At 42.1% G+C, this 23,218-nt stretch overlaps 1 protein-coding gene across 2 annotated transcripts in view; it reads left to right on the forward strand.

Moving 5' to 3' along the window:
- DNAJC6 (DnaJ heat shock protein family (Hsp40) member C6) overlaps nucleotides 1-23,218 on the forward strand; it is a 197,954-nt gene that overhangs the window by 139,627 nt on the left and 35,109 nt on the right. For both annotated transcript variants that reach the window (XM_072649751.1, XM_072649750.1), the window contains 5 exons: nucleotides 12,622-12,744; nucleotides 17,659-17,792; nucleotides 19,533-19,727; nucleotides 21,081-21,198; nucleotides 22,896-22,975. In XM_072649751.1, the coding sequence (XP_072505852.1) occupies nucleotides 12,622-12,744; nucleotides 17,659-17,792; nucleotides 19,533-19,727; nucleotides 21,081-21,198; nucleotides 22,896-22,975 (650 nt within the window). The remainder of the gene's footprint in view (nucleotides 1-12,621; nucleotides 12,745-17,658; nucleotides 17,793-19,532; nucleotides 19,728-21,080; nucleotides 21,199-22,895; nucleotides 22,976-23,218) is intronic.

The following is a 23,218-nucleotide window of genomic DNA, read 5'->3' on the forward strand; positions in this document are numbered from 1 at the left end:
TTCAAGATAGAGAGAGGGCATTCAGGAGCACAAGAACATGGGGACAGATGTATCAGATTTAGCTGAAGAGGGGGATTTGTGGAGACGTAACAGCAAAGGAGGCCAGAGGTGCATCCAGGACACACTCTGGACTTTTGCTTGGAAACAACTTCCCTGAAGTTTCCTCCTGCTGCCGGTTTTTAATGGGCAACTTTATTAGTATTTAATTATGTTAAGAGGCCACATGGCCTGGCAGGGGCTTCATGAAATAATGATGTTACAGAGTATTTGGGAACAAGTTCATGCCCAGGCCCTTGGAAGCTGTCATGATCAGGGATGAGCTGAGCAGCTGTGCTGGAAAAGACCAGGGACTGGAGGGAAAAGGATGGAGTGTGCACCTTCTCAGGGCCGTTTCCTGCCTGGGTGCCCTTGGACAAGACAGCCTCCTCTGAGGATCGCAGCAAAATGAGAGGGTTGGACTAAGGAGCCTGCAAGGTTCCTTCTGGCTTCAGCTCTGTGGCTTAAATTCCAGTTCCAGCTCTATCATTTGCTATTTGGGTGACACTGGGCAAGTCTTTTAATCTCTGTGCCTTAGCTTACTCTTCTGTAAGATAAAGTGGTTGGACTAGAAGGGCTCTAAGGTCTTTCTAGCTCTAGGGCTGTGACCTGATGATGCTGTGACCCTCCTTGATCTTCTCTTTCTCCCCTCCCCCTCCTCCTCCTCTTCTCTCTGACTCTGTCTCTGCATGTCTCTGTCTCAATGTTTCTCTGTCCGTCTGTCTCTCACTCTCTGTCTCTGTCTGTCTGTCTGTCTGTCTGTCTCTCTCTCATACACACACACACACACACACACACACACACACAGATAAGGCAGGGGAATCAAGCTTCTATATCTCACAGAGTTGTTATTAGTAGCAAATGAGAGTGTGTATGAAGTGCTTTGCAAAACTTAACCCCATAGACCAATGATGATAATTAGTGATGACGGCTTGTTCCTGTCCTATTGCTGGGGATGACGAGGGCTCTGGGTTTAGAGGTGGAGTGTGAAGGCTTGAACCCCGCTCTGCTCCTTGCTATCTAAGTGACCTTGGGCAAATCATTTGGCCTTGAGTTCTGCAGTCTACAGAACGACCTTTGACCTTTCTCTACCTCCCTTCCCTGTCATTTTGGGGTGCCTAAGCACCACAGGAGTTTCAGGTGGGAAGGAGAAAACCATCAAGAGTCTCCCAGGTCCTTGACTTGGGAAGGCAGCAGATTTAGAGGATAGAAAGCGCATTCCTTCCTTCAGCAGTGTAGAAACTACCACCTCATCAGCAAGATTAGTTAAAATCGGAAGCTGCCAGATGGTGGCTGGGGTGAGCTTTCCCCTACCTCTCTCTCCATTTCCCCATGCAGAAGCTTCCCCAGCAGTGACCTTGTGCACATGGCCTGGGTTCTCTCTCTCTTCCCTCACTCCCAAGTCAACAGAGAACCTAGTTTGGAGTACTTGCTCCAGGTGCCAAAATCCTAAGTATGGCTCTGTGTGAGAGTTTAAAAAAATCAAATCCCTTTCTCAGTGAACCTCTGTTTTCTCATCTTTGAAACTGGGATGAGAGAGGTTGGGAATAGAACCTGAGTTCAGCTGGCCATTGCTGGTTTTCAGAGGAGTGTGTGTGAACTTGGAGAGGCAAACAATTATACATCTTTATTTTCACTAATCACTGCCTGAAATGCAGCCCTTTCCTTCAATTATGCATTAAAAATATAACCAACATTCTGAGAAGGGGCCCATAGGTTTCCCAAGGCTGCCAGAACTCTTGGCTTAGTGGAAATTGGGGATCTCTTCCAGCACTAATGTTCCATGACTGTCTCTAGGTAGGCACAGTAGAGAAATTGTTGGACTTGTCATCAGAGAGACCTGTATTCCAATCTTATCTCAGACATTCACTTGCTATATTACTCTGGACAGAACATGTCTCCTTTTCCAGCCTCAGTTTTCTCCTCTGTAAAATGGGAACCGTAATAGCTTCCATCTCACAGAGTTGTTAGTAGCAAATGAGAGTGCATATGAAGTGCTTTGCAAAACTTAACCCCATAGACCCATGATGATAATTAGTGATGCCAGCTTGTTCCTGTCCTATTGCTGAGGATGACGAGGGCTCTGGGTTTAGAGGTGGAGTGTGAAGGCTTGAACCCTGCTCTGCTCCTTGCTATCTGAGTGATCTTGGGCAGATCATTTGACCTTGAGTTCTCTAACTTCTTCGTGTGCTTAGAAAACTGAGAAGAGTGGACATCCTGCCCCAGGGCCCTTCCACATCCAAGGCTTATTCTTCTTCGGCATCTTTGTTTTCTTGTAAAAAGGTAGTATTGTCTTGGGAGCATTAACGGAGAATTCAACGTGCAGCCAGAAGGGCTGGGGGCCACTCCTCCTTATTAGATGAATGTCACAGGGGGAGCCGTTTTGGTGTCCAGTTGTGCCCAACTCTTCATGACCCAGGGACCACACTGTCCATGAGATTGTCTGGTCAGCAGCGCTGGAGTGGTCTGCCATTTCCTTCTCCAGGGGATTAAGGTGAATAGAGGCTAAGTGATTCGTCCAGCATCGTGCAGTTACTAAGTGTCTGAGGTCACATTTGAACTCAAATCCTGACTGCAGGCCCTGTGTTCTATCCACTGCACCATCGAGCCGCCCAGAGGTCACCTAGCCTCCTATAAATAACCCCATGGTGCCTCCATGAGGCTGAACCAATGTGGCATTTCTGTAATGCTCAGTTATGCCATCCCAGTTTCGTTTTGTGGACTTGGAGTATGACGTCCTGGGTTTGAGTCCTGGTTCTTTCACTTAGTGTGACCTTGACAAGCTTCCCTTCTCTGAGTCTTGGTTTCCTTCTCTATATAATGCAAAAGAACATCCTTTCCAGGGCCAGCATTCTATAATGCTACAGAAGGGGAAAGCAGCCGCATTAGAGGCATAGAAAAGCCTCCCACTTGGTCCCCCTTCCTTGCTCTTCTGCCTGCAGAATACTTTTGGAGCCAAACTGATCGTTCCTTCAGAAATCAAACTGCTTTGGCCAACTCCAGAATATCACCCCCAAGAATTTCCAAAATCACTTGTGTGTGATACGGGAGGTGTCCAGAGCTTGCCTAAGAGCCTTTTGGAATGCAGCTGTTCCTTCTGTCTCTGTTCTCAGTCTCTGAGTTCAGAAGTGAAACAGGAAGGAAAAGCAGGATCCCCTTCACCTCAGACTTAATCTTTCCCTGCCTGTGGAGCCAAGAATTTATCAACTACCTATGTTAAGTGTTTCAGGTGAGGATGTGTAGCATGATGGACAGAGCATTGGTTCTGAAATTGGGTTAAAATCCTACCCCTGACCAGCTCTGTGACTCTGGGTTGCTCACCTTCCTTTTCTGAACACCAGTTTTCTCATCTGGAAAATGGGATTGTACCTACATCTTTGGGTTGGCAGGAAGATCTGTTGAGAGAAAGAATGCAAAGCTATTTGTACATCTTAAAAAACCTCTTTACTTTCTCTTCCTCTACTAGGCTCTTTACCCGAGCTTATAAACATACTCAGGTTTCTCTATCCTGAAAAAAAAAAATCAACTTTCCTTGATCCTCATATTCCATCAAGATATTAACCTTTCCCTCTCCTTCCCTTCACTGTCACACCCCTATTAAAAATAATTGGCTCTCATGAATTCTGATCAACATCTGTGACTTCAATGATTCCCCCCTCGGCCAATGACTTTTGGTGTCCTTAACTCCATTGCTTGACTTCTATCCCTTGTTTCCACCTGCCAGTGGATGCTGGATCTTTTCCTGGTTTCTTGTCATCCTATATTAAGGGCAAGAGTTTACAATGCAGAACTCATCCTCTTTCCTCAAATTTTCATGGCCCCAGCCTCCTTGTGGTTGTCCAAGTTCACGACCTTGGTGTCCATCCAATGAAGGAGTGCCACCATACCATATCTACTTTGGCCATGTACCTGATATCTGGCCATTCCTATCTGGTGCTGGAGCTGAAATTCAAGCCCTTATCTCTTCTCACGTGGCCTAGTCCAACTGAATCTAGCCTTTAGGTCTCGTCTATACCCTCTACAATCTATTTTCTACTTTACAGCTTCTGTAATCTCTCTAATGCAAAATCAATCCAGTCCCACTTCTGAGAGCTTCAGGCTATCAAGTCAAATGTAAGCTCCTGCTTTTACATTCAAAGTTCTTCCTGGTGTGGGTCCAATCATCCCTTTTATGCCTCACTTTTTTGTTTTCTGTATTTCAGCCTATGAGCAGTAGTGGGATATAGTAGATGTATTAATGACCTTGAAGGCAGGAGGACCTAGGTTCACATGCTGCTTATGATGCTGTATAGCCTAAGCAGCATTCAAGGTATTCTTGTGTATCAGGCAATGCTCTGGAAATTACATTCTAAGAGACAATCAGTCAAACCACAACAATGAAAAGCCAAACATTTATCTAGTGCTTACTATGTGCCAGGCATCGTGTTAAGTACTGGGGACACAAAAAGAGGCAGAAGACAGTCCCTGCCTTCAAGGAGCTCATAATCTAGTGAGGGAAGACAGACTGTGATCTCCTCTTCAGAGTTCTTCATATTGATGTGTTTCCTTGTATTCCAGCCAAACTGGGCTCTTCTCCGTCCCTTGAGATCGGGGGCTGTGCTGTACCCATCCTTGTATCCCCAGCTCCCACAATAGGGCTTTACATAATGTAGATGGCTTTGGCTCCTTGTAATATTTCTCTTCCCAATTTTTCCTCTACTTCTCTTACTTGATTTTCAAAATCCTTTTTGAGCTCCTATAGGGCCTGCAACCAATTCATATTCCTCTTGGAGGCTTTTGATGTAGGAGCTTTGACTCTGCTGTTTTCCTCTGGTTATGTGCCCTGATCTTCCCTGGCACCAAAGTAAGATTCTCTAGTCTGAGTTCTTTTATGATGTTTACTCATCTTCCCAGCCAAACATTTAACTCTCTAACTCCTTGTCAAGGTAGGATTCTGAGCCTCAGTTTCCTCATCTTCTAATAACACCTTATTAACTTCCTTTCTTTGTTGTTTTTTTATGATTTAATTTTTTTTATTTATTTCTAGTTTTCACATTAATTTCCACAAGATTTTGAGTTCCAAATTTTCTCTCCATCTTTCCCCTCCCCCCACCCTGAGATGGCATGCATTCTGATTACTCCTTCTCCCAGTCTGCCTTCGCCTTTATCATCCATCCTTCTTATCCTTTTCCCCTTTACTTTCTTGAAGGGCAAGATAGATTTCTATATCCCCTTGGCTGTACATCTTATTTCCTAGTTGTATGTTAAAACATTTTTTAACATTTGTTTTTAAAGCTTTGAATTCCAAATTCTCTCCCTTCATCCCTCCCCACCCACCCCCATTGAGAAGTCAAGTAATTCAGTGTAGATTATACATGTGTAGTTATGCAAATCACCTCCATAATAGTCATGTTGTGAATGACTATCTATATTTCCCTCCATCCTATCCTGGCCCCAATTATTCCATTTTCTCATTTGACTCTGTCCCTTTTCTAAGAGTTTGCTTCTGACTTTCCCTCCCCCAATCTGCCCTCCCTTGTATCATCCCCCTTTCCTATCCTCTTCCCCCCTACTTTCCTGTAGGGTAAGATAACTGATTGAATATGTATGTTATTCCCTCCTTAAGCCAAATCTGGTGAGAGTAAGGTTCACCCATTCCTTCTCACCTTCCCCCTCTTCCCCTCCATTGTAAAACCTTTTTCTTGTCTCTTTTATGTGAGATAATTTACCCCATTCTATCTGTCCCTTTTTCCTTTCCCCAATATATTCATCTCTTACCCCTTAATTTTATTTTTTAGATACCATCCTTCCATGTTCAACTCGCCCTGTGCCATTTCTTTCCATCTGTCTGTCTGTCTGTCTGTTCCTTCAATTGCCTAATACTGAGAAAGGTCTCATGAGTTACAAATATCGTCTTTCCATGTAAGAATGTAAACAATTCAACTTTAATAAGTCTCTTAAGATTTCTCTTTCCTGTTTATCTTTTCATACTTCTCTTGATTCTTGTATTTGAAAATAAAAATTTTCTATTCAGCTCTGGTCTTTTTTATCAAGAATGCTCCAAAGTCCTCTATTTCATTGAATGTGCACTCCCCGCCCCCCCGAAGGATTATACTCAGTTTTGCTCCTCTGACCTCTAGAATATCATATTTCAAGCCCTTTGATTCCTTAATGTAGAAGCTGCTAGATCTTGTGTTATCCTGATTGTATTTCCACAATACTCAACTTGTTTCTTTCTGGCTGCTTTCAATATTTTCTCCTTGACCTGGGAACTCTGGAATTTGGCTACAATATTTCTAGGAGTTTTCCTTTTAGGATCTCTTTCCAGTGGCAATCACTGGATTCTTTCCATTTCTATTTTACCCTCTGGTTCTAGAATATCAGGGCAGTTTTCCTTGATAATTTCTTGAAAGATGATATCTAGGCTCTTTTTTTGATCATGGATTTTAGGTAATCCAATAATTTTAAAATTGTCTCTCCTGGATCGGTTTTTCTTGGTCAGTGGTTTTTCTAATGAGGTATTTCACTTTGTCTTCGATTTTTTGATTCTTTTGGTTCTGTTTTATAATTTCTTTATTTCTCACAAAGTTATTAGCTTCCATCTGCTTCATTCTAATCTTTAAGGAATTATATTCTTCAGTGAGCTTTTGGGCCTCCTTTTCCATTTGGCCAGTTCTAATTTTTAAGGCATTCTTCTCCTCATTGGCTTTTTGGACTTCTTTTGGCATTTGAGTTAGTCTATTTTTAGGTGTTATTTTCTTCATCATTTTGGGGGGCTCTCCTTTAGCAAGTAGTTGACTCGATTTTCGTGATTTTCTTGTATCACTCTCATTTCTCTTCCCATTTTTTCCTCTACTTCTCTTACTTGATTTTCACAGTCCATTTTGAGCTCCTATATGGCCTGTGACCAGTTCATATTCCTCTTGGAGGCTTTTGATGTAGGAGCTTTGACTCTACTGTTCTCTGATTGTGGGCCCTGATCTTTCTTGTCACCAAAGTAAGATTTTATAGTCTGAGTTCTTTTATGATATTTACTAATCTTCCCAGCCAAACACTTGACTTTCTAACTCTTTGTCAAGGTAGGATTCTGTTTCCAGTGAGGGTGAGGGTTGGTTGGGGTGGATGTACTGTCCCAGGCTTCAGGAATTTTGTGTCAGCTGCTTGATCCCCCACTGTCTGTGGACCCATAGCTCTAGGAAGCAGCCTGTGCGACTACTGCTACTGCTGCTGCCACCCCCACCCCCCAATTTCCCTGGGATTGGAGCTGGATCTGGCCAGACCACAGAATCCTCTTTCTCCCAGGTCCCATGGAGTTTTCCCACTGACCTTTTTGGTGTTTGGTGTCAGTTGAGAAGTCAGAAAACCACCACAGCTGCCAATAATTCAGTCCCCTGAGGCTTGCTCCAGCCTGTCTGTGCAGGCACAGCCCATGCTGGGACTGTACTCTGCTCCCTGCCTGGTGTGAAAGACCCTTCCTGTTGACTTTCTAGGTTGTTTTGGGTTGGAGATATGTTTCACCCTGTCATTTAGTAGGTTCTATAGTTCTAGAATTTGTTTAGAGTCATTTTTACAGGTATTTGGAGGGCTTTGTGAGAGAGCTCAGGGAAGTCCCTGCTTTTACTCTACTATATTGGTTTCATCCCCTCCCCCACTTTCTGGGAATGTATGTAAAGGGTTTTGAAATCTTTTAAATTTCATATTAATGTCATTGCTTGTTAGTGGTATGATCATTTTTCAGGTCTGTGATTTCATTGGCATAGGGAACTCCCAGGTAAGGGAACTTCCTCTGCCTATGCAGTTCAATACCTTCTCTACAGTTTACAGCCACTGATTATGTGATTTGTCCAAGGTCACACATCAGTCAGAGGTAGTACTTGAACCCAGAACGTTCTACTCTCAAGACTGGCCTTCTATCCACTATACCATATGGTCTCCATAGTAATTATGTTGTTTTTTGGTACTTGTAGTTATTTTTATTGTTAGTTTAATTGACTTACGTACATTGTACTATAGTTATCTATCAGAGAAGATGCACAAGTTTAATGGATAAATTAGACGCGAGATGGTGCCATGCATAGTGCATAGTGCCAGGCCTAGAGTCAAGAACACTCATTTTTCTGGGTTTCAATCTGGCCTCAGATACTTACTAGCTGTGGGACCCTGGGTAAGTCATTTAACCCTATTTGTCTCAGTTTCTTCATCTGTAAAATGAGCTGGAGAAGGAAATGGCAAACCATTCCAGTTTTTTGCCAGGAAAACCCTAAATAGGGTCATGAAGATTCAGACATGACCAAATGACAGAACGAAAATTAGACAACTGAATCCTTCCCCTTTGGAGGCTTTCAGAATTTTAGAAAATAAGGGAAGAACGTCTCAGTTTTCTTTTGACTGTAACAACTTTTACTATTGCCCTCAGCAAACAATTCTTCAACCCATCTAAGACACCTTGTTCTTGGGGGAAAGGAGAGGTAAGGATAGACTTGGACTCAGCCCAAGTAACTTTCTTTCCCGTTGCGCTGATTTATAGTATGAACCCAGTTCCATCAGCACCATGTTTTTTGACCTGGAGTGTAAGGGGCATTGACCAATCTTAGACTTAATGATTTTGTTTATTTTATGGGATTTAGAACTCCAAAAAGTTATAAAAATGATTTTTTTGATTGATTTTTTCTTTGTTTTTAAATTTTTATTGATTTTATTTTTGTTTTTATATCATTTCCAAATGCATTCTTCTCCCTTCCCAACCCTATCAGCCATCCCTTGCAACAAAGAATAAAAAAGATACGATGGGGGTGTGTGTGGAGCATTTGAGCAAAAGCACAGCAACTGAATATGATAGTTTATGCAATTTCCCACACCTGTATTCCCCTACTTCTGCAAAAGAAAGAGGCACGTATGTTTTTCTCATCTCATCCTTGTGGTTGAGCTTCATGGATGTAATTAGACACGATTCAGTTTTGTTGTTCTGTTTGGCCATATTTGTCACTTTATTATCCTAATTCCAAATTTCTTTCCAGTATGGTTGGACCAATATGCAAGTCTACCAACAATGCATTAGTTTGCTTTTATTTTTCCCATATAGCTCCTTCAACATCTACTATACCTATCTTTTTTTTTTTTTTTTAAAATAAATCTTTGGTAATTTGCTGAAACCACAGGTCATTTTTAAGAAAGTATTTCTCTTTGTTAGTAGTGGTTTGGAACGTTCTTTCATATGGTCGTTAATGATTTGCAATTCTTCAGAACTGTTTGTGTCCACTGACGACTTAACCATTAGAGAATTCACTTTTTAGCTTTCTATATTTGTGATGATACCCTTTAAATCTTGTTCATCAGATGTTTATCGGATCTGGGAAAGAACCTTGGAGAAGGCACTGTGAAGTCATATGCTTAAGGATTTCATTTATTGTGGGAGTTGAAAACCCTAGAGAACAAAAATAGCCCGCTTTGCTTGAATTTTCTTTCTAAAAATGCCATTATGGTATTTTTTTCCTTAGACTATATGAATGCTTAAATATTCTTAATTACATGTTTGTTTAATGGTATGCAATTATATGTCAAGTAAATATATAATTATAGGTGGCTTTAAGTACATATTGTTGACTTGATTAAATTAGTGACTAGGGAGCTATTACTATGTTTAGCCAAGCATGGCTTGTCCAAGTTTTGGCCCTGAGGTCACTTATTGGATGGATATTGCAGATGAATGCCCTTAAAGCTAGGTGAAGTCATAGATATTATGGAGGTGGAATCATAGATATTAGAACTAGAAGGAATCCTCATGATTACCTAGGCCAAATCCCTCTTTTTATAGATGAGGAAACTAAGGCCCAGATAGGGTAAATTACTTGCTCAAATTCACATCACTAATTAATGACCAAGGTAGTATCCTAACCCGTCTCCTGCCTCTCCTAGGAATATTTTTTTCTGGTATATCATGGATATTTTCATAAATAATTATCGAGGAAAACAAATTTTAGTTACTCTTACAGTGTTTGTCTATCTCTTTGTCACATTTCCTTTCCTCCCACCTGCACATAATTCAGCAAGGCACCACAGATAACTCAAAACTGGTTAATCATGTCATTTGTATTTGGCATGGATGGGAATCGGTTTGATATTCTTTTGGTCCCTTTTGGAGAGGTGATTCTCTTTGTTAATACTTGATCTCATTTGTGTTTCCCATCTTTATCTTTTTTATTTTCTAAAGAAGTGCATTGGGTAGGATGCTGTGATGTTAGTGTTCAAATGGTGGCGGGAAGCAAGGAGGGAATAAGCATTTCTTAATGCCTGGCACTGTGCTAAGAGCTTTACAAATGTGATCTCATTTGAGCATCACAACAACCCTGTGAGGTAGGCACTGTTAGGATTTCCATTTTACAGTTGAGGGAAACTAAGGAAACACATTTAGTGACTTGCCCAGGGTTACACAGTATCTTGAAGCTAGATTTGAATTTAGGTCTTCCTGACTCTGGGCCAAGTGTTCTAGCCACTCTGCCACCTAGTTGCCCTCAGTATTACAATAGAATAGGTAATTCTACTGTCTTTTATGGTGCAAAGAATATAATAAAAAAATCTTTACACACCTTTTCAGTTTTTCATCTCTTGGGTATCTTCCTTCCAGACTGAAGGATATTATTTGAGAAAGGGATAATATGACAAAAAAAGGTCCCGTCCAGCTGCAAAGTGTTTGTGGTTTAATATACTACCCCATCTCCCTCCCTACAATCTTCTAAATTAAACACATAAACTAACATTGCTTTCTTAGGAAACTGTAAGAGCAAGGCACAAGAATTACCCACACTGGGCATTAGGACCCCCAGATGCCAAGAGAATTCAAGGTCCCAGCAGGGTGGGTATGAATCCTCCATAGTACGTTTATGGGAAGACAGTGAGGACAACCACATAGGCCAGGCAGGCACGGATAGGATAACTTGAACAAACATCCCCATCAATGAGATGACCAATGGAGTATGCATGCTGTTTTTGGTGGCAAACTTACTTTATCAAATTGTGCTTTACTTGGTTAATATCATGAGCTTGCATCTTGTGAGAGGAAGGACATTTACTGACCTTCAGCTGTAGGGAGAGGGAGGGCTGCAGAGGAAAGGATTGGGGTTAGAATCAGCTAAGAATTGTCCTGGGCGGTGGAGAGCCAGAGGGACTGGGATCAGATGAGACTTTGCAAACCTGGAAAGTGCTAAGTTAAAGCTAGTCATCATCATCGTCGTTGTCATCGTCATCGTCATTGTTTTTGCTGCTGTTGTTATTCCAGGAGTTGACCTTGGAGCAATGCTTTACTTTCTACAGTGATTGACCTCTTTGGTGTCTACACCAAAGCCTGTGAAGTGGTGGTTCCATGTTATTATCAGTTCCATTTTAGAGACAAGAAGACTTGCTGTGTGAGTCAGTGGCAGAGCTGAGACTGGTGCTCAGGTTTTCTACCCTGAAATCTTTGAGCCCTTTTTGACCTTTGGCCAGCACCAGTATTCCCAACTTCCTTATGTAAGCTGGGAGTGGAAGCGGAACAATGTTCTCTGATCACACTTGGAATGTCCTCAGCACTCTTGGTTTTCAGCGCCTGGGCACACCTGCAGGTGCCTGTCTCTTTCCACCTCAAGACTTGGGTGAGAACTTCAAAGGACCTTTGAAATATCAGTTCTCATCCTCATCATGATTCCCCTCATCTTTTTCCTTATGGAGGTGGTCCTGAGGCACGTGGCGGTGCTGTTCTCAACCTCTTATGCTTAGTCATCAGGTAATGTTGGCACCTGGGGATAACATGATTATTGAATCAAAGGACTGGAGTCCAGGTTCCTCCTTCGTAGCCTCACTGGAGGCACCTTCAGGACAGGTCCAGTAGCAAGCAGGAGGATGTCTGTGAGATACCCTGAATTCTTCTCTCAGATGGCTTCTGGTTCATCTGCTCAGTGTCTGTATTTTCTAGAAGCTTTCATTCCATGTACTTTGGATACTATAAATATTCAGTATGATGATTGTTATGAAAAACATTCTTGAGTTTCTGTGGTCCTTGCAAGGTCCACATGATTTATTGATGACAGTTTTATCTGTGAGAATACCCTGACTCTGTTACAGTTTATTTGTTGAATTCTCAAGGTTACTTTGAAGTTTGTCTGAGTTATTAAGGTGTTGTTAAGACAAGGTGATGTAGCCTTAATGGTGTAAGTGGTGAATTTAGAGCAAAGAAGACCTGAGTTCCAAAACAACCCCTGACACCTTGATTTTGGCCTTTTTGGCATTGTGCCTGGCATAGTAGGCAATTTTATTAAATGCTTTGTCTTCCTTCCCAGTTCTGTGCACTGTGTTATGTAGCTCTGTGCAATTACCACGGAAGAGAACAACACCCCCTCACCCCGCTCTCTCTTCTCCCTTCCCTTCCCCCTGCCTTATCATGCCCCCTCCCCTTCCCTCTTCTGTTCCTCTGTTCATTATGTTTGATTTTCCTCTGATCCCCTTCCCTTGACACCAAACGATTAAAAGAAGAACTTGTGCATGATGTGAAAGCCAGCCCAACTAGTGTTTCCTCCCTCCCTGAGTGGGTCATCAATGCAGAAGCAGCACTCACATCTTTGTCATGGTCCCCAGGTCTCAGAATGCAGCTGGCCGATGCGACAAGCACCTAGTCTGCACAATCTCTATGCTGTGTGTAAGAACATGCACAACTGGCTTCAACAGAACCCCAAGAATGTCTGCGTCATCCACTGCATGGTAAGTTGGCCCTGGAGTGGCTGCCTCTCTAGGGAAGTTGGGGAGAAATTCTGCCTGCGCCAGCACCCTTAGGACTCATGCTGGGCAGCATAGTCCTCTCTGCCCCTTCACTCTGGGCACACGATACCTCTCCAGGTGCTCTGGTTGACCTTGTTCCTACTTTGGATCTGCAGTGCTTAACGGATGCCCAGAGTAAGCAACCCATTCACGCTTCTTGATGGATAGATCTTCCCTAGCAGCCTCTCTTACCCCTCCCAGCTGGCCCACGTTCCCTTCCTTTGGGATTTCCAAAGTGACAAGCCCCTAACCTGTAAGAGATCTGTGTCAGCAGAGGCTCATGAGTCAGGGAAGTGTCTGGCCTTTTCCTTCTCTCTCCACACTTTCTCCAGGGAGCGGAACCGTTTATTAATACTTGGGAAATGGAACCAGTTAATAGTACTCTTTAAAGACAATGATGCTGGTTTTGTTAATATTAATACTTGGGAAATGGAACCAGTTAATAGTACTCTTTAAAGACAATGATGCTGGTTTTGTTAATATTACAAATGAAGTTAAGGATGCTATTTTTGAGGTTTTAAAGCAATTTAAAGTATCAGTAGGATCATAGATTTTAGATCAGGGCAGAAAACTCCCCTTAGTAGTTCACCTCATTCAATCCCTTGATATTTATAGATCAGGAACCTGAGGCCCAAAGAGGTTAATTATCTCGCTGAAGGTCACACAGGAAGTAAGTTACAGAGTTGGGATTTGAACCCAGAGCCATAGACTCCAAAGCCAGCACTTTTTCCATGGACCCGGGAGACTTGAGTTCCAATCTTATCTCTGTCACTTGTAACCTGAGTGTCCTGGAGGTAACTCAGTAAATCTCTCACATCTTCCACTTCTTTCTTTATAAAATGAGGTGGATTTGAATTCAGGTCTTCCTGACTCTAGACTCAGTGCTCTGTGCACTGTGCCCTCAAGCTGCCAACACAGACACAGGAAACTTTAATGTTCAGTGTCATATGAAAAGCACATTAGCGAGTTGTAAAACAAAGTATGTTGCCAGGTTTGAGGGGGAAGGTGATCACTGAACTTTGAGTTCAAGTGTTGACTTTGATACTGAATAGTCCTAGCAACTGAAAAATGTGAATTCAGTCTTGGGCTACACTGAGAGAGGCTTAGCTTTCAGGAATCCATTCCAAGTCATGATCCCTCTGGGCTGTATCCAGGAATGTCTGGACTATTGACAAGTAAGTGAATTTTCCTGGTTGGAACCTCAATTTACTCATAGCAAAAATGAAATTGAGTTTTTAACAGATTTGTGATTTCATTGGTTGAGGTGACTCCTGATGGTAGAGAAAGTTTCCTCATCTGGAAAAAAAGGATATTTTGAGGCTCAAATGAGCTTGTGTAAGTCAAGTGCTTTGTAAAACTTAAAAGTGTGGTAGAAATATCATCTGTTATCATTCTGAAGTAAGTTCCTCATTATTCTACTTAACACTTTGGGCAAGAGAAGAGATAAAATATAGGGTGTGGAACCTAGAATAGGAGAGAAACTTGAAGATTTCCTTTTGCCTCCCTCTCACTTTTCAAAATTCCCATTATTAAAGCAAGAATATTTGGCATTTCATTAGGGACTCCATGGTAAAATACAGAGGGGTTTGCTTCCTTAGATGTTTGTACATCTAAGAGATATCCTTTAGGGACTAAATGGAATAGTTCATAGGATCAGAAATGACTTCTTAACCCATTAGATTTCAACATTTCAGAGAAATATGATTAGAGACTGGCTTTCATATTTGAGAGCCTTTCACTTCTCTAGAGCCATCTTCCCTTTGAGAAAGTCTAGTGAATCTAAGGAGGAAATAACAGGGAATTATACAAGAAGTTGAGTTTGAGTTTGGAGTGCCCTTTGACAAGAATGAGTCACAAAGAGCAAATCCACAAGATCAGAGCAGGACCTCTCAGCCCAAGGCAAATCCACAAAGTGACAAGACCCTGAGTTCATTATCATCCATTTGCTGTTTGCTCCTGGATCTGTGTATCCAGCCCTTTCCTGAATAGCCATTGCCATTTGTTAACTACCTGCTTGACATCTTTGCTGGAAAATATCAGATAAGATTCATTATATTTTTCCTCCCAAATTCCTTTTTTTCTTTAAAAGGATGCTATCATACTTCTGCTCACCTAGGTTTGTCACCTTGGAACAATCTCTGACTCCGTCCTCTCCCATCCTTCCCAATATCAGTAGGACAGTCAGGTGGGGTAAGGATGGAGTACTGGGCCTGAAGTGAGGAGAACAGAGTTCAAATTCTACCTCAGACACTTATGTGCTTTGTGACCCTGCACAAGTCACTTAACCTCCTTCTGTCTCAGTTTCCTCATCTGTAAAATAGGGATAAAAACAGCACCCACCCCTAGGTTTACTGTAAGAAGAAAATGAGATCATTTCAAACCTTGAAAGAGCTATACAAATTATTAGTTGAAACATGTTTCCTCTCTTCAGAGATTATAGTCTAGCAGGGAATTATAGTAATAAATAATAATCGGAACTAACATATAGTACTTTAAGGTTTGCGAAGTGCTTACATAAATTAGAGCATTTGATCCTTATATAATAGCCCTGTGAGGTAGGCGCTATTTATTATCTCCATTTTATAGATAAGGAAATTGAGACAGAAAGTGGTTAAGTGATGTCCAGCGTCATACAGGTAATAAGTTTCTGAGGCTGGATTTGAACTGAGGTCCAGCATGGTATCCGGTATATCACCTAGATACAAACGTTAAATGACATGTTACATATTAAAGTCATCAAACAAGTGTAAAACAAAGTGGTTTGAGAAGTCCCTAGGGGGAGGTTTTCACTGTTAGGTAGCCTGCTCATGGTCACACAGGTCCTGAGGGCCAGGACCTACCCACATCCTTTTGGCTTTTATTCTGGAGTCCTTACTGAATGCCAAAAATTCTTGCTTAAAAGGAAAGGAGGCCACCATCGCTGTGTCGCTTTGTCTCCTCAGATGATCTTCTACTAAGGCAGAGTAGAATAATGTCAAGAGACAACCAAAGCCCAGATGGGTAAGAGAGAACCTAGCCCCTTTAAATGAGTTTCAGGCTCTAGGTCTAGATGATTTCTATCCTATAATCCTGAAAGAACTGGCAAAATGTAATTACAAAATGATCATCAATCCCTTGGAGGAATCCAGAGGAGAATAAGATTTTAGAGAATAGACATGGGCTTATATCCTGATTAGAGCTACAAATAGGGTGGGAATATGAGGCATTGCACTAGCACATCAAATTTAGAAGGTGCTGATGGCCTTTGCAATCTTGCAGTGACTGGGGTGAGCTTCTCCTCCATTCTGCTCTCTTTTCCACCCTTCTTTCCATGTCTTCCACAAAGGCAATGACACCCTTCTGGTTTTTTCTGGTCTTAGTCTTCTCCCAAACCAGCCTTCTTCCTAATTTCTTTGCCCAGGGTGCAAAAATTCATAGTCAGTATTGATCCCCAACAAGCCTTCAGGACAGATTCACAGGCAGAGGGATTACAGTCACTTAGTAAAGGCCCATGTAACCATTAGGGGTTTGCTATGAATGAGTTAGGCCAAAACTAACCTTAAATATTTTGTTGATGGAGTTATTATCTTGGAGGATAGTTTCCCAGTTATGGGAAACTCCCTCTACCATGACATGTTGGCAATTTCTTGACCACTTACAAGTTTTAGAGAGATGTCCAAGAGCTCTGAGAAACTGACTTCTAGTTGTACCAGTTACCAAGGGAATTAGGCATACGTGTCTGGATTGATGTCAGCAAGCGAGCTGACAAATGCTGTCATCATATCCATGTGGAGAAAAATGAAGAAATCTAGGCTGTGATGGTAGTCTGGGTACCTGAACTTGTAGTTGATGGAGTGACTATGCTTAAAGAGTTTGGTTAATGGATCAACACTCCATTAATTCACACTGGAACTCAGGTTTTCTGACTCCAGGCTCACTCAGCATTCTATGCACCATGACACTCCTTAGGGGCCTCAAACAATACTGAACTTAGCAGGAGTTGCCTCTTTAGATCCAGAAAATCAACTGGAAAAGTAAGGAGAGGCAGAAGTCTAGATACTAGTTTATATGGGGGAGGGAAAATATCTTAGGAATTCGATTTATGATCCATTAATTCAATTATGAGCTGCTTGAGGTCAAGGACTGTCTTTTGTCTCCTTTTTAACCCCCAGAACTTAGCCTAGCGACTGGCATATAGTAGGTGCTTAATAGATATTGATTGATTGGTTTTCATGGACTAAAAGCTGAGTACAAGGAGAATACAATAAATACGCACTTATGCTGAGTCTCTACTGATAGTGTCCAGAATGAGGGAGGTGATAGACCCTGCAGACGCTGCCCTGGTCAAAAGAAGGAATTAGATGTTGCTGTGTGGTACTCCAGAAGCCAGAACAAAGACCAATGAATTTGAGTTACATATTAAAGAACTCATAATCAGGACTGTCTAAAAATGGCCTGGTCTTGTAGAGACCTTTCATTCTGAAGCATTCAAGCATAGGTTGGTTGACCATCTTTTAAGGATGATGTAACAGTAATGAGGGTGATGACATTTACATGAAAAGTGTTCAAATATCTTGACCTACATTGATACCATCCCATTTTAAGTTGAGGAAGCAGAGACTCAGAGAAATTAAATGACTTGTGCACAGTCTTACAGCTGAGAAGTATCAGAAGAAGGTTTTGAATACCAGACTTTAAGACTCCAAGACCATCTACCCACCAGGCAACCCTGCTATGGGGATTTGTCTTCTAGGAGCTGTTTGTCATTCTCAGTTTCCCAGTACAAAATCCCAGACCAGGTGTTCACTGAGATGGAAATCCGACCCCGCCATCATCACCCTGTTTGCTCACACTCTATTTTTGCCTTTTGTTTGGCAGGATGGACGTGCTGCATCGGCAGTTCTGGTTAGTGCAATGTTTTGTTTCTGTCATCTCTTCTCTAATCCAGCCCCTGCTATTCAGTTGCTAAATGCAAAACGACCCGGCATCGGACTTTGGCCATCCCATAGGAGGTAGAGTATGCTGGTTAAAGGTTGGAGAGAATATGGTAACTTGTCTCGTACACTCTTGGAAACCCATCAGCCCTCGTGTCTTGCCTTGTTGGAATCAGGCACAAAGAGCTGGCTTGGGCTTTGAGAGGCACAGTCCTGCATTAATTAAAGTGCTGAATTTGGGGTGCCTTCAGAATATCCACACCAGACAATGAGTTTGAAATGAAATAGTCACGGTGGAGAAGATGATGCTTACAACTGGTCATGCTTACAGTTGGGGCAGCAGACTTTCAACACTTTTGGTGGAGTAAAATGCCTGGCTACAAGTAGAACAACAAAGACTTTAATAGGTTTCTTCTTACACTAATATGGGGATAAGGAAAGACTTCAGAAAATGAAATACATAAAGTAAATTTGCTTTTAGAAATATAGAATAGGCAGTAAATACAAACATATGCACAAATATGTATCTAGCTAAAACAGTGAGGTCCCAGTTATTGTGATCAGGGAATCCACTGAAATCATATTTCTGCTAGGCTCGAAACAATGGCCACATTTTATGTAATTATAACTTCAGATACACCACAACCACTATTCATAGTTCACGTTAATCAGGACCTGGCTGTCCTTTTTAAATTATAGAGCACTGTAATCCATTATCTCATTTGATCGATATGACAGCTCTCTGATGGAGGTCATGGGAATATCATCATTCTGGTTTATGGCTGAAGAAACTGAGGTTTAAAAAAATTAAACTTTGTGTCAGGTCAAGCAGTTGAAGTGGCAGCTTAGCACAGTGCCTGGCACATAGGGAGAACTTAAGAAGTGCTAGGTAATTGATTAACTGACAGAACTGGGACTCCCTTGTGGCTTTTCAGTCTAATTCTGTCTCAATTCTCTTTCTCTCCACCAAACTCCGTCCCTTGATCCAGTACAGAGCTCTCATGGAGAACTTTACTCATCGACCTGTCTCCAGCATGTTTGGTGGAATGCCCATTTAATGTGTATATGTTAGAGCACAGAAAAATGTGGAAGTCTGCCTGGGTTGTGGTATCCATTTACTTTATATGTAATATGTATATTATGATTAATATATATGGTCTTCCTTCCTCATTAGGATAGAGACCTTTTGAGACTAGGGAATGGCTTTTTCGGGTTTTTTTTTTGTATTCTCACTACTTAACACAGTCACTGCTGAATAGCACTTAATAAAGGCTTATTAGATAATGAATTTATTGCTTGGAGGGCACATTATATCAGCAAGGTCACAGCTCAGCAGGAGTTTTTGGTAGAAATACAGCAGGGGTAGCAGTTAAGTGGTTTGCTGTCTCCAATTCCTTAGGGTTATTACTATTCCCTCCTCCAGTGTGCCATTTTGATTTAGAAGTGACCTTGGCTGGGCCAGTGGAGCACAAGTCTACTAGGCTGGAAAAGCTTTGAGTAAGGGCCCACTGAGAAAACTGTATGAATCTTGCCTAAGGCCTGGCCTACCTGAATTTGGAAAGACCCTAAACCAGGTTAGCCACAAGATGATGAACCCTTCAACCACAGTAATTTCAAAGACCTGGAGAACACACCTTCTGCATTGTTGGAGACCTAACCTCAGATCCTTGAAGGATTATGAAGCTATGTTAGGGAATTTGAAGGAGTTAGGTTGCATTGTAACATACTGCTGTACAAGTCTAGGGTTCTTACCAAGAATAAATGAATGGCTTCCTGTGCTGTGCTGGAAACCTACAGAGTATTTTTCTTCTGTTTCAGATACATAGGATACATTTGTGACCTCATAGCTGACAAACCCATCATTCCCCACTGCAAGCCTCTCACAGTTAAATCGGTCACTCTCAGTCCTGTCCCTTGTTTCAACAAACAGAGGAATGGATGTCGTCCATTTTGCGATATACTCATTGGAGAAACAAAAATATTTACAACTTCCTTGGACTATGAAAGAATGAAGTGAGTTCTGGCATCTTTTCCCCTTTTGAACTTGGTCTCCTCCCAGTTGAGTCAGAATTTCCATGTAGAAGATGCACCATGGTCCTCTATGTTGCTACTAAGTTATAGGATCAGAGCATTTGAAAATTGTCTTTGTTACACCCCATTTAGTTTGTTTTTATTGGACCTGGGATTTCATCTGTGTAGAGGACTCTTGGGGAAGAACGCTTCCTCCCCATGGAGATCAATACCTGCTCTTCAACTTGAGCTCTCAGAGAGTTTCCTTGACCAGGAAAGGTTAAGTGACTTGCCTGGAGTTACCCAGTGGCTGTGTTAGAGGTCTTCCTAACTCTGGGAGCAGCTCTGTGCCCCCTACGTATTGGCTACATACATGCCTTTGCATTGATTCGTTGTGCACTTTAAATCCTTCCCCCACTATGCCAAAATTACCTGAGACGACCCGGTGAGTAAGAGGGTGGTGTTATTGTTGTTCAGTTGTCTTTCAGTTGTGTCCAACTCTTCATGACCCCATGAAGGATTTTCTTGGCAAAGATCCTTGAGTAGTTTTCCATTTCCTTCTCCAGCTCATTTTACAGATGAGGAAACTGAGGCAAATGGGGTTAAGTGACCTACCCAGGGTCACACAGCTAGTAAATGTCTGAGGCCAGATTTAAGCTCAGAAGATGAGTCTTCCTGACTCCAGACTGGGCCCTCCGTACATAGCTGCCCCAAGAGGTTGGTGCTGGGATTCCATTTTAGATGTTCCCACTTTAAGCCCGATGCTCATATAATATATATAATGTACTACCCTGTTGGATGTTTTTAAAATGCAAGACAAAACACAATTTTTTGTTCTTTTTTTTTTAAACTATCATCTTAAGGTAGAAAAGCAGCCAAATAGATTATTGAGGTTGCTGGTAAACATCTGAGAAAATGAACGGCTCTGCAGAGCAGGGATGAGCCATGTTGTCATCTGGTGAACCAGATGGAAGGGGAGGAGGCCTGGCACTAATGCAGTATTCTCATGTCTGTGGTGGTGTCCTTGCCTTGTGGCACCAGCTTGTTCCTTGCCAGTGCTGGATGAAGGCCAGACATTGTTCTGGCAGAGGGGAGGACAGAAGAATGTGCACAGAGATTAGTGCTGAGGCTGGACGAAGTCATTCCCTGGGTTAGAATCACCATATTCCCCTTGCGTGTTCCTACCCTCAGTATCCCTATAAAGATTAAAGTGGTGTGGTGGTTGGGATCATTAATTCCATTAACGCACTCCTCTCTCTCTCTCTCTCCCTCCCTTTCTCTCTCTCTCTCTCTCTCTCTCTCTCTCTCTCTCTCTCTCTCTCTCTCTCTCTCTCTCTTTGTCTTCTTTCTTTAAAGAGAATTCCGGGTCCAAGAAGGCAAGGTTGTCATTCCATTGGGTGTCACGGCTCACGGCGACGTGGTGGTGTCAGTTTACCACATGAGATCAACCATCGGGGGACGGTTGCAGGCTAAAGTATGGGCTTGGGCAGAAAGAAGGGGAGGGGTTGTCTCTGACTGAGCATATCTGAGCCTCTTCATCCTTCTAATGGAACCAGAGAGTAGTTATTTACGTAACACTTTGTAGTTTTGCTAATGTTAATAATAACAGCTAACATTTTTATAGCCCTTGAAGGTTTGCACGGTGCTTTACGTAAGTTATCTTTCTTGATTCTCCCAACAATCTGAGGAGGTGGGTACTACTACCATCCCCATTTTAGGGGTAAGGAAACTGAGCCTGTGAGAGGTTAAGTGATTTACCCAGGGTCCCATGACTAGGAAGTGTCAGAGCCAGGATTTAGATGATTTCAGTCTTCTTGACTCCAAGTCCACCTCTGGCCAATGTAGCCCAAACATTGTTGTAGCCCAACAACCTGGGGTGATAAAACTTGTACTAATCATAGTTAGTCTTTATTTAATTTGTAAACTTTATCTTTTGCAAAGTGTTTCATTTGCTTTTCATAACAGACCTGCAAGGTAGAAATTCCCATTTCATTAGGTGAGTTTGTCAGGGCTCATTAGAGACCATTCCCCTCCTCCATTCTAGAAATATAGGTGATAAGTAAAAGAGTCATCGATTTAGGGCTAGAAGATATCTTAGGTATTATGTAATCTCCTCTCATTTTACACATGGGGAAACTGAGGCTGAGACCGGTTAAAGTAAAAGGTTTAGCAGTTAATAAGTATCCAAGTAAAACCTAGGTCCTCTTACTTCAGATCTGGGACTTTTTCTGGATATATAAAATGAGGTTGGCTAAATGTAGAAGGATGGCTCAGGGTGATCTTGGAGGCTCAGGACACTTCCTTTAATGCACATCGGATTGGGCGCAGCTTTTCCTTAGTTGGAATGGGCTAAAAGCTTCCATTCTGACTTATTTCCAAACTACTTTGTTAGATTAATAGTGACACTGATTGACAGTTATATAGCACTTGAAATTGGCAAAGTGCTTCTGGTCTGTCATCTCACTGGCTCCTCACCACAAGTCAGAGAGGTTGGTACTTCTTATGTTACTATTCCCATTTTAAAGATGAGGAAAGTGAGGGTCAGAGACATGGAGTAGCATCCCTCAGTTACTCAGCTAGTATCAAAGGTGATCATTTGACCACCAAGTTGAGCCATCTGTCTGTTATGCTCCTGCGTCTTCTGCCTCCATCTTGTGTCACTGGTTCTTGATGAGATGTCCAGGCAGAACACTATCTATCTGCTTTACAGCCACTGTTGTTGTGTTCCTTAGTTTTTTTAGTGCAGGATGGAGGACAGCACCAAAAGAGCCCTCCAGAACTGTCATCCAATGTACAAGGAACTCCACTTGTGGACCCAAGTCTGGATAGAGATTTCTATCAGTGATGAATTTTCCATCATTCCTTTGTTTGATCTCCACCATAAATAGCCCTGCAATGTAGGGCAGGGAGGGAACTTGCAAACATCACAAGACCCATTTTATAGATGAAGAGACTGAACCTCAGAGAGAGTCAGTGACGTGGTCAGGATCACAGATTTAGCCAGTAACAGAACAAGGATCAAGCTGGTCTTTTGACTGGAAGCTTAAGGCAATTAGGGTACAAGAAGACCTTGGGGTAGTAGACACTGTCACAGAAAACTAGGAAAGCTGATTTCTGATTCTGGTTTCACCCAGGAGCATATTACATTCTTTCCTCTTTTTTCTCATTTAGATGACCAATACTCAAATATTTCAAATTCAGTTCCATACGGGATTTGTACCACTGGGCACAACAGTGTTGAAATTCACTAAGTAAGTATGACTTGGGCCTGAAAAGTCCAGCCTTGGGAACCATCTTCAGTGTGCCAAGAGCTAAGCCTGCAGGAGATGCTTAGGGGATACATCATCACCCCTGAACCTGAGTCTGTGGCACATGAGGAAGGCTTGGCAGTCAGACTGGGAGGGGGCAGGGGGGAACATGAGCTGTGTTGAAGTATTTAAAGGGCTGTCATGTGCAAGAGGGATTAAATATTTGGCCCTGGAAGGCAGAATCAA

Source organism: Notamacropus eugenii, chromosome 2 (assembly GCF_028372415.1).
Source record: "Notamacropus eugenii isolate mMacEug1 chromosome 2, mMacEug1.pri_v2, whole genome shotgun sequence".
Taxonomy (NCBI): domain Eukaryota; kingdom Metazoa; phylum Chordata; class Mammalia; order Diprotodontia; family Macropodidae; genus Notamacropus; species Notamacropus eugenii.